The 12,016-nt window shown below is 35.5% G+C and overlaps 1 protein-coding gene across 4 annotated transcripts; it reads left to right on the top strand.

The window, feature by feature from the left end:
* Positions 1-340: 340 nt before the first annotated feature.
* LOC111337779 (N-acetylglucosamine-1-phosphotransferase subunit gamma) lies at positions 341-11,440 on the top strand. 4 transcript variants are annotated; one of them, XM_088734921.1, is made up of 11 exons: positions 341-476; positions 769-857; positions 3,255-3,315; positions 3,915-3,963; positions 4,071-4,104; positions 4,725-4,779; positions 6,568-6,651; positions 8,255-8,351; positions 8,796-8,910; positions 9,802-10,073; positions 10,584-11,440. In XM_088734921.1, the coding sequence occupies exons 2-11, from the start codon at positions 779-781 to the stop codon at positions 10,959-10,961; spliced, it is 1,224 nt and encodes a 407-aa protein (XP_088591047.1). In that variant the 5' UTR covers positions 341-476; positions 769-778; the 3' UTR covers positions 10,962-11,440. The 4 variants fall into 4 exon arrangements, with proteins under 4 accessions (XP_088591047.1, XP_088591048.1, XP_022799879.2 ...); XM_088734922.1 differs by lacking the exon at positions 769-857 and adding an exon at positions 890-948 and having other exon boundaries at positions 346-476; XM_022944144.2 differs by lacking the exon at positions 769-857 and adding an exon at positions 890-948 and having other exon boundaries at positions 348-768.
* Positions 11,441-12,016: the final 576 nt, after the last annotated feature.

The raw sequence follows: 12,016 nt of genomic DNA, 5'->3' as shown, positions 1-12,016 counted from the left end.
CTGTTTACAAGCAGGTAGGGTAACCCTAGTGCTAGGGTTACCCTGGCAGGAGGGTTACCCTAACGCTCCCACATTTCTTCTTTTTTTTCATCGACGTGTTTACAAGGCAGCCAGGGTTACCCTAGCACTATTTGTGCACTAGGGCAAGCCTAGCTGAGCGTTAGGGTTACCCTAGCGCTAGGGTAACCCTAGCTTCCTTGTAAACGCTCTGCTGGGGATAAGTCGCCTACCTGGGACAACTTTTTACTTGTTTCCAGACCCTTTGAACATTGATAACAATGCGTGCGGTTACCAAGCATAGGTAAGTTGTTCCGGGTGGTAGGGTAACCCTACCTGTGAGATTTTGCTTGTAAACCCGGGCTATCTTTGACCCACCTGCTAGGGTAACCATAGCACTAGGGTTACCCTACCTGCTTGTAAACAGGTCCTTAGGGTAGATGGGGGCTGACGTGGTAGAACATGGCTGACTCAATCAGGTAGACAGGCCGGGTAGACCATGGCCAACTTAGATAATCTGGGTAGTTGTGGGTAACGTGGTGGATCATCGTTAGCCTAGGCTAGATTAGGATAAAGAAGATAGAACGAAGCTGAATTGGGAATGACGAGAGTCAACGAGGTTGAAGAAGGGTTAGGTAACGTACATCCAAGCGAATGTAGTGGAGCAAGGCTAACGTGGACATATTGAAAATCATACATGAAATTTATACAGTGGGACATGATATATACGAGACGTCCTATGTACCTTACATGAATACTTTACCAATTCAGGTAAAACAATATGGCGGTAGTCGTGGTCTTGGCGCAAAATGCAAGACCTGGTTTAGTTGCCATTTCTATGTTATGTTTATTTATTGAAGGTGAGTGCTGGCAATTTTTATTACTTCTTCAGACTTGGCGTTACCTTCCTAATATCCAGCTGCGATGAGTTAATTTGAAACAGATGACAAGGTACGTATGATGCACGATCCTCGCAGTAGAGAGCGCTATTTATGCAATAGCGAAAATCAGACCTGAAAAAAATCAGGCCTGTACGGGATTCGAACCACTGACCTCTGCGATACTAGTGCAGCGCTCTACCAATTGAGCTAACAACTGGGAGCAGGCCGTTAAGTTGATTCGTAATAAACCCGTGATGATAAATCAGATACGATGAATACATGAAGTTCATATATTTTGAACTGCGGTTATAGATACGTATGATGCAGAGGTCAGTGGTTTGAATCCCGTACAGGCCTGATTTTTTTCAGGTCTGATTTTCGCTATTGCATAAATAGCGCTCTCTACTGCGAGGATTGTGCATCATACGTATCTATAACCGCAGTTCAAAATATATGAACTTCATATATTCCGTATCAGATGACAAGGTGTTTTAAAAAACATATATGTATACAGGATGCAACTAATCAATAGTTTTGATACTCAATAGAAATTGAACGTAATCGATTGTAGTTGATACAAATCAATCGATTACTATCGGAATTCGATAGAAATCGATCATTCATGTCTTTATGATTATCAATTTTGATCAATTTCTGTAATTAGCTATCAATTTCATCGATTTGTTCGACAATGATTGAAAAGACAATGGACAAAGATTCTCTTTCATAAAGTTCTCAGTTTTTCACTAGAATGAGTTACAACAGATTCGAACTGATACACAGTAGTCCAAACTGAACTGATAAACATTCCCTTTACACTTTATTTAAGATTGACTATGGGATTTTTTTAATAAATTTTGAACTGAAAAGGATTAAAACATAAACAACGCAGCTGTTACAAAACTATCGTTTCTGCCTTCACAATTAAAGTCATACTTGTTGTTACGATATCTCGAGTCCTCTTCTTGTTCTGTTTCATTTTTCAACATTAACATACAAGGGAACCGTAACGCAACTGTCATCTCCGCCTTCCGGTCACAAAGTAACGCTTGCTGCAATATATCATTCATGAGTCCTATTCTCGATCCTGTTTCAAATTTCAACATTAATAATTATGAAACAATTGCTTGATCCTTTTCTGAAAATATACTTTGACTTGTTATCCTTCAATTCGGTTTGTAAGCCGTTTCACAATTGTGATCCTCTAAACGTTTTCGAGAATTTACCATAATTCGTTCTTTTACATTTACATTTTACATTAGTATAGCGTAGACTTCTATGTGGATATATTCAGTCGCGGTTGATATATTCAGTTGCGCTTATAGTGTATGTATTGGCAAATATTAAAGGCGTTGTTTGAATAAGACAGGTTGTCGTTTTTTGTGGTCAGCGGCTTACTCCACGTTCTGGAAGCCACCATGTGCCTCCCCGTAAGCGCTCGAAAAATACCCTTCTTCTGTTCTCGGAGAACTGACGACAGTTTGCCAATTTCCATAGTAGTGGCTCCGGATATTAACCACGATTCTGACGATTGTAGAGTACATATGCGCGTTAAAGTTTTCCTTCGATTTGTTTGACAGTTATCGTTATTCAATACTCATAAGTACAGCAAAGATCGAGTACACAGCACCATAGGACTGCTGGGCTGAAATCTGCTGAAGTATCGCTTTAAACAGCTTTACAGCAGTGATCTTGGTGAAACAAAATAAGAAAAGTAGCTACCATTGGAGAAAGAAGTAACATCGTCTTTATCAACAAAGCAGATTCGAAGTTAAGTTACGCAATGTTATGATAAGATCGGATCACATTTATGATTTTGGATTTCCATAGATGAGACAAAAAATTTGTGATTATCGATTTCAATCGATTAATTTGACTAATCAATCGACAAATATCAAGTACTTTCGAGTATTATTAAGTAATCGATTACATTTTCGATGATCGATTTGTATCGATTAGTTACGTCCTGATGTATGCCTTGCCTAACTAGCTGCATATGCAGACTCGTTGATGCAGCGATTGCACACTATAATCAAGCTTGCATTACAATCAAATATGCATCATTTATATAACTATGATTAAATGATGATAATAAAGGAGGGTCTGTCTGATCTTTTTGACCAATGCTTTTCTGTAACTTTATTTTAAGTTACTACCAAGCTTCATAATCTCATATTATGAAAAAGGAATGGAAAGTCAGTTTTAGTTTTAAGCTTGTGGATAAGCTCAATAAAGGGCCACATTAATACTCATTGTTGCCATGGTGCAGACAAAATCTTTCTCCTCCAATTGGTACAGAATTAGATTATGCCAGAGGCAACTTAAATATTCTCTACTCAATTTAAACCTTTTGTGATGCACATATAACTTCTTTAGTTTGCAGGCCTGAAAAGGTGAAAATTGTAGAAGCACCAGCGGTTTACAGATCTGGACAAATGTGAGTGTACTCTAAAAGCTTAACTACTGCAAGATGACTCAACGATATTTGACAGGACTTCATGTTGTCCAATTCAGTGTGTAATAATACAATTGATTTACAGATTGAACTCCTGCTTTCCTGTCATCTGATTTGTTGATCACCTATATGATTGCAGACCAAATTGGAATCCACTGTTATTAGATAACCTCAAAATAACAAGAAACAAACAAGGGTATTAATTTTTTATTAAAGTCAGTTCCACACATTGTTTGTAAACTGAACAATTTTAGCTGTATTTGATAAATCTGATTTAAATTATCTCAATTAGCTCTTAGACTGATATCTTAATATTAAGTTGTCTCACAGATCTCCGCAACAAATTTGGACCCTCCTTAGTTGGTTTTTGGATGACATATGTAGCTAGATCATATGAGTTAGACAGTTTACATATGACAATGACAAGATCAACACAAACAGGCAATAATACAATGATCACAATAGAAATTATAATAATGATAGTGACTGAAAAGAATGGTTATGACAATGGTAATAATTTTATAATACTTATGTGCAGTCTGCACCTGCATTTAATACACAGTGTGCTTTTACTTTACTAGGAGCAATAGTTACCAGCCTGCTAGACATGTATCTCAAAGTGAAACTAAGGTATTACTGTTTAACTTGCTCAAGTGTGCTGAAAGTACTATTTATAAAGGCTTTATGTTTGTCATACATCATATGTTTCATGGATTCTTTTTATTTTTATCTTACAGCTTGTTACCAGAGTAAAACCTAGTGCTGTGTCAGGTAAAAAAGTATTATTTTGTTAGATAAACATTCTTTCCAGCTACATGTAGCTAATAATGAAATCATAATTACAGTCTGGAGGCTTTGTTTTAGTGTAAGGCACAATGATTGGTAGTTGCAGGAATTACTTTGAAGCTCAGAAAAATGTGAACACTTTGATTGGATTCTGATTGGTCAGTTGTATCCTGGCCCCTTGCAATTAAGTTTAGAATACTCAAGCAAATCTTAAATCCACATGGTAAATTGTTTCTGTTACTGTTTCCAAATCAGTTACCTTGTGCTTGATTAGCTGTTCCCTTCAGAAGCAGTAACTTTCCACCAATATTTCCGGTGTTCATGGTTTCTGAGTTTCACTGCAGTAAGTTTTCTAAGAAATAGTTGGGAGTTTATGTTGTCTATGACTTTTCAGCCATACAAAATTTATGCACTTTGAATAATAATTTTGTGACAATTCCGATTAACATTAGATTTTCAAGAAGGCCTGAACTATGGTGCCATGATGCGTAATAGACTCTGTTAAATCTGTGCACAAACTTATGATAGTTCAAAAGAGATTTATGAAGCCACTTGCCTACAGCATGTCCACTTGTATTTAAGGTCTCATTTTTTGTGCCTTGCAGGTCCACCACATCTACAAGTCTTAGCTGGAAAATGCTTTACATTGGTACATGATGGGTAAGATGTTATAATTGTATGTTTATGCATTAAACCTTTCAGTTGACTTGTGCTGTAAAACAATATTTGTGGAGTATGAGTGGCTGAGTGAAGTACATCTGTTCAAAGATCTGTGACATGTGATTTTTAGAAGACTTAATAGTCTAAAATTATTGAACCATACAGACATTCCACAGTACCACCATTATAAGTAGGGTCACATATTAACAAAATTAGAACAATCTTGTGATAGAAAACAAACTTGGATTTAAACAATATTCAATTTTGCCAATCAGTGGTTCCTACAAAAGCTGAAGCACAAAGAATTTGGAGATAATTTGTTGCTCATTTCTTCTTAATAATATCTGCTTGGCCACCAAGCGACGCTGGTAATAGTTGTACTGTGTTGAGTTTTGTTTCATCTATTCTTCGAAAGCCATTTCAAATTTATTTATGTTGCTCATAAGAATAAATAGTGTTTTAAATTAAATTTTAGCTGCCATTGTTTTATTTTTTCTTCAAAAGTCAATGGTACTTTAAGGCAGTTGGTTGCCTTGTGTAAACCACAAATTAATATATTCAAAATGCCAAGGCCTCAGGCATGGTTTCAATCTGTTTTCAGTTTTTCTGCAAGCATATCAATTTATTTTCTATTAAGTCAGCCTTTTTGAACTCTCACAAGATGTTATAGTAATATTTGTGTGGGTATAAAGAATCTCAAGAGCTTGCATTACAAGGTAATCGAACAGCGCTGACTGTTTAGAAGTATTTACATGTAGTATGGTGTGTACTGTAGATAGTAAACATGTATCGTAAACGTTCATATATAAGCTGCATCCGTAGATAAGCTGCACCCCCAATTTGGAAGCGCAGCGCAGAATTTGGAAAAAAATAAAAACAATACAGTTTGAAGTTTCAGTAGAGTTGAATGGCTACAAACAATAAAGGTTTCGAAACACCGACATACAAGTTGTGGCTATCTTTCACATTATTTTATCAAGTCTAAAGAAAGTGAAATTTCATTTGTCGTACCTTCTATTTCATAGGAATTTACACCATCCTTAACTTAAAATGCTCTTTAGATCCGATTTTTCGAGATTATCACTTTGAAACACACCATAAAGTTGAAATTCTTTCAGCATTGAAAAAAAAAAAAACCAACCAAACAAACAAATGATGCAATCATTTCAGTTTCTATTTCATTGATTACTATTACAATACTTCAGGTTATTTATAAAAGATGCTACTGTTCTTCACGTGAACATCTGGTAAAGTTAATGTTTATCATTAAAAGCCATAAAAGTCCTCGTTATTGCTATCTCCAAAGAGACTCTCATAGCTTTCTGGGTCAATTTCTGCTTGTTGCTGTTCGAAAATATCGGCGTAAAGCAAGTCCACATCCTCGTCCTCATCTAAGCCAGCAAATGGATTAGAATTGGAGTCATCTTCCCACATTTGGTGGTCCTCTGTGCCATCCATGGCATTCATAATGCAGCACTTTCGAAAGTCAATGAACTACAACAACACGCTCTCAGTTTCTTCTATGGTTATTTCTTAGCATCTTAAGAAGTTTATGAATATTAATTAGGTTTTTGAGAACTCCAAACAGAGATGTATCCACAGATTATAAAGCCACACCCTTGATTTTTGGCTTCAATGTTGTGAAAAAAAAGTGTGGCTTATACATGGACATTTATGGTACTTTGTACTGAGCTATACATGTCCAAACAGCAATAAACATCTGCTATTTGATTGTCAATTCATATCATTTAATAATGGCCATCAACACTGATCAAATGTGGTTTTTAGGTACAAGTATGAGTTTTGTCCTTTCCATAATGTGACACAAAAGGAACAGACAGTAAGATGGAATGCATTTTCTGGGGTTTTGGGGTGAGGCATATCAACTTTAGATTATACCAATATATTATTTATTTAACTTTAAGAAGCAGTCTCTGTAAGAGCAGTCCATTGCATTTTGGTTCAAAAACTTGATTTCTTTCAAACTTTGCCCATGAATTGGTGGACCTCTTTTACAGAGACTACCTCTGAACCCTGTTACTCTCAAGATCTGATTGTTAATTCTCCCTTCTAGCTGCTATGCATTTCCTTGGAAATTTTTGACCAGAATTTTGTGTTAGATCAAGGTAACAACTTCTACCTGATATGTTTCCCAGACACTGTATGAATATTACAAGGAGAAGTTTCATGTTTATATATCACTATTGGGAGGAAAAGGGTCAAAAGGACTTTGATTTATTGGTAAAAAGCTGAGCAATCGTTCAAAAAACACAGTCATGTCTTTGAGTGTTTACATACCAGGAAAAAGCTGTCTTGATGATTATTAAAATTATGATGACAATCACAACTAGTATGCCGGTACTTAATTTTAAATCATACAGTTAAAATTTTTGTAGTAGCGTAAATCCATGCAGTACCCAAGCCATGTAACTAATAAAAATAACTTCAATTAAGGCTGCTAAGGTGAGTATTTGAGCAAATATATCTTATTAGACGTTTTGTTGTGTAGTATCACTGAGTATTTTTATGAGTTGTGCCGTATTTTGACGAGTCCGTAGGGCGAGTCAAAATACAAATAACGAGTAAAAATACTCAGCGATACTACGAAACAAAACGTTTAATAAGTTATTTATTATCCAACACACCAAACTGTTATTTCAGTGCAGGCGAATTTCACAGATGTTTATTTACGGGGAGTGCGTAACAGAAGTATGCAAAGCGGAACGGAATTGGCCCATTGTTGTGCTGCTGTTTTTATTTTCTTCATGAAATGAAGAAATTTTCTGGTCGTCAAGCTGTTTTTCTTCGTTCAATTCATCTAATGAACTTGGATCTATATTTGCCAGCCATTCTGACTCTTCGTCGTCGGAAATATGATTCAAATTGTCCGCCATTTGTTTTTTTTTTTTCATAACTACATCCAATTCTTCGCTTGCGTGATGCGAGAAAACCTGTTTAACCGGCACTACAATAGATGAGTACAAATACCGTGTTATATTTGTACTTGTCTATAGTGTTATTTGTGCTCGTCTAGGTGTAGTTGGATAATAAGTGCAGATACTGTTGATGTTGTGGGTCAATTTGTTCTTTAGGTAAATTTGTTTCAAACTAGGTTAATTTGATCTCAACCTAGGTCAGTTGCTGATGTCTGTCTGTCTGTTTTTTTTTTTTGGCTGTGTTGAGATGTCTGGAACCTGAGGTGAATAATTGTTTTAGTATAATTTCAGGTTCCAGACATCTCAACACAGCCAAAAAAAAAAACAGACAGACAGACATCAGCAACTGACCTAGGTTGAGATCAAATTAACCTAGTTTGAAACAAATTTACCAAAGGAACAAATTGACCTACAACATTGATATCAAATTGTTGTGTATTCTGAGTTTTAACAAAAGTATCTGCAATCCTACCGAAATGGCCCATTCAAAGAAAAATTTAGAAGCATGCTTCTTCTTTGAATTATTATTTCTTTTACAGTGTTTGGAAAGAATGGGTAATTGTGAACAACACATTTGAGGCCATGCTGTTAGCTAATGGTGATTTGTGTCCTGGTGAGAAACCACGACAGACAAAGGTGTGCTTATGATATCTATTGATAATTATTAGTAATTTAGACTTTTTATTAATATGAATATCCATCACAGGGCTCAACACTAATGGTAGCCAACTAGCCCCAGACTAGTAAAAATGCAGTTTTGGCTATTAAACAAACTGAAATTGTCATGAAATCTAAGTTGTTACAAAGCCCCTTGGCTAGAAAGTTGAAAAGTTTGCATCGAGCCTTGCATCACATTTTGTATACATTCAACACACTGTAAGCCTAGTGAAACAAGATGCAAAAATGTCAAATGAATTCATCAAGGCAGGCAACACACTCGATTATTTTATATGCTGATCCAGGTGATCAGCAGAAATCGCTAGGTATGCCTGGTGTGGTGATTGCGATTTTTGCCAACTGCCACATTTTTCAAAAGTGATGTACTAATAATGTTAATATTGATCATTTTGAATTCTTCAGGTATTTCTGAGATGTGGAGATCAAAACAAGGTTATCTCTGTTGTAGAGCCCACCATTTGTCATTATGACTTAAGATTTGAGACTCCACTGGCTTGTCCTATAGATGCATTCCTAGGCAAGAAAACTATTCTTTTTGCAAATTTACATTTAATAATTTCTAGAATAGTTGTGGTAACATTTTGAATGTTATGAACATTTGAATTTCAGACCTGATATGATGTAGAATTATGAATAAAACTTTCCTGAAAATCTTTACAATTTCTATCATTAGTGATACATGTAGGTGTGCACACTTTACATAGTTTATTCATGTACAGTCTTTTATTTCTTTTTACCGGTAAAATGAAAACCAAGTTCAATCTGTTTGATCAAGGTTCTGTACATGTAAACATTTGAATAATAAAATGTTTTAAAATATTCCTTTGAACCATCTTAGTAAAGAGCCAGGATTACTAGCCATTGCATACATAGGATTTAGTTCAGTAACAACTTATAAAAACAAAATGAAGTGATGACTGAATTGAAATTTTCAAAGCCAAGTTTTTGTTTGTTTGTTTGTTTTTTTCTTCGCATTGCAGCATAAGCTAAGGTTTTGATGTTAGAAAGCATAACAAAAGCTGCTTTTAAACACTGTTCCATAGTGTCGTTTCAACAAAATGTGCTTTTAAAGAAATATTTTAAGCAGCAGAGTGAAGCAAAGAAAACTTTTCAAGGCAAACTTGCAAAAAAAGAATGTTACTTTTAAGCCCCTGTGAAGTTTTTATGATAGGTCTCCTTTGTCAAGTTGAACAGCTACAGTTATACCAAGTTTTTAGACAAGGGAAATTATCTTGGAGAGGAAGAGAACTTATCTTATATGAACTTGTCATATTTTTCCATGAGCGCTGGAAAGGGAAACTTTTTTTTGCAAAAATTACCATTGCAAGGTGGTAATATATCATTCGAACCAACGCTATTACATCTTTGATTGATGAAGTGCTTAAAATTTACTGATTTCACTCTGTAGTTTATCCAGTGCTCAGTGCAGAAGGCCAGAAAGAATGGGAGGAGATTGAAGAAGCACTCTATCGCAAAGAGCTGACTCTTCAAGGCTACAACAAGTACAGACGAGCCCTTTTCCAAAAGGAAAACTTGATCCCTAATGACAGCAACAAGAAAAAACCAAAAGTTGAAGAAAGTGTTGAAAACACTTCGTCTGAAGGAGATCTTAACTCACAAGCTGGGGATAACCGTAGAGGAAAGATTTCCAGCTTTAATTCTAAAGAAGAGTGCTCTAAGGTACCTGTAGTTCATACAATTAGATAACTTAACATTTTGGAGATAGAATTCTGAATTCTGGCAATCTAACTAACTTTCTGGGCCCAGTTGTTCGAACACCGATTAGCGCTAACCCAGGGTTAAATTTTAATCCAGGTTTCTATATTTCTCTGTTCAAAAGCCGTTTTAAGATAATTTTCCCAATTCTTCTTAGAGCATTCAATCACCAAAATTAATTGTAAACAAATGGAATTAAAGTGAAATTAATTTTAGAGCTTTCAGATCTTCAATTAAATTTCACGGTAACCCTGGGTTATCTTAACCCACCTTTGAACAACCCGGCCCTGGTCTGCAAATTGACAATGGTTTTGGATGGCGAGGATTAAGACAAATTAAAAGTGTATAATTTTATAACATGATTATTGAATTTTTGAAGTGTAGCTCCAATGAATTGACTAATTTCCATTAAGGAATATTAGTTTGAAGATTATTCTTGTTTGCTGATAACTGAACATTTCTTTTTCTTTGTAGGCTTACAGCAGTCTTTTGGCTGAGGTACAAAAACTTACCAGGAAGCTTTTAAATATGAGCTGTTCTGGATGTAATAACTCTATCATGGATACCCACATAAACAAACCTGAACAGTCAAACGTGGATTTGGAAAACAGGACAGGAGGAATTAGTAGTAACACTGAGAGACCTGTTAAGGAGAACCTAAATGTGCAAGAACCTTTAAGAGGTGACCAAGATCAGCTAAAAGAACAAAAGATAACTTTGAAAACTAAAGATGACAAGGGATTTCAGTCTTTAGTAGAAAATCTACGAGGAGATCTAGGACTGAAAAGAAATCAATCCACAGAAGGCAAGCAAAGAAAATCTGATATGTTTATGAATGCCAATGAGAGCTAGCAGGACTTAAAACAAATCTACTCCCCAAAAAATCTTTCTATGGAGTAACAGCACCAGATCTACAGGATTTAAATAGAAAGTGGGCTACTCTGACAGTTACATGTTCTTCCAGATGTGATAACATAAATCAGTATATGGAACTTTCATTGCAAGATTTATGGGAAAGTGTAGCAGCTTCATTAGAGCTCCAAGATGTACACGTAATCTGCAGATATATGCAAGAAGTCAGGGGTGCTCTTCCTATCACTCTTCTTGTACCTCCAAAAATACTCAAGAGTGAAATTCAGGGTTTGCAACCTTTTTCAGAAACAATTTTCCAGGACTTTTCCAGGCTTCAGATTGATTTTTCCAGGACTCCAGAACTCACCATAACCCTTTCCGTTTCAAAAGTGACAAATGAAGAATAATTTCCTCTTGCAATTTCAATACATTATCAGACATGCAAATGAGAATAATAAAGAAAAATATAGAAATATCAATTACTTTGATTGAACACTAACTTCTCAGAAGTAACATAAGAAATCATTAGTATAATAATAGGTAATCGCATGGGGCCAAGTAAAACTAAGGATTAGTATCATGCGTGTTTTCAGAAGTTGCTAAAATTGCACGACTCAGCCAATTTTAGCAACTTCCGAAAACACAAGTGATAGTAATCTTTAATTTTATGAGGACCCATTGCAATTACTTAATGTTAATGAAATAGAGGGAAAAAAACTGAATTTCTGAATTCTTAGGTAATCAGTCAAAGGAAGCCATTTAATGTTGACAAAGAATCAATCACCACAAACATGCAAATTAGCTGAATGAAATTTCAGTTTTGTACAAACATACCAGGACATTGAAAACCAGGCCTGCTGACAAACTTTCAACGTTGAAAATATAAAGTTAGTGCTTTTTCAAACAAATTTAAAGCATGCAAAAGGCTTTCAGATCACACAGAATCTGATTCTTCGATGAAGATACGCTTGTATCCTTGCCTTACATCACTTGTGCTCTTCTGAACGGCATCATTCCCAGCGATGTTCAAGGTGATGTTGCAGTGACTGAAATTT

This window comes from Stylophora pistillata, chromosome 10 (genome assembly GCF_964205215.1).
Source record: "Stylophora pistillata chromosome 10, jaStyPist1.2, whole genome shotgun sequence".
Lineage (NCBI taxonomy): Eukaryota > Metazoa > Cnidaria > Anthozoa > Scleractinia > Pocilloporidae > Stylophora > Stylophora pistillata.
The sequence above is the reverse complement of the archived record's forward strand: the minus strand, read 5'-3'. Positions and strand labels throughout refer to the sequence as shown.

Bases quoted from the DNA above. Each gene is read 5' to 3' on its own strand.
- LOC111337779 (XM_088734921.1), top strand. From the start codon at position 779: ATGGCGGTAGTCGTGGTCTTGGCGCAAAATGCAAGACCTGGTTTAGTT. The intron at 4,105-4,724 runs GTAAAAAAGTAT...TGTGCCTTGCAG, and splicing joins AAAACCTAGTGCTGTGTCAG to GTCCACCACATCTACAAGTC. The intron at 10,074-10,583 runs GTACCTGTAGTT...TTTTCTTTGTAG, and splicing joins CTAAAGAAGAGTGCTCTAAG to GCTTACAGCAGTCTTTTGGC.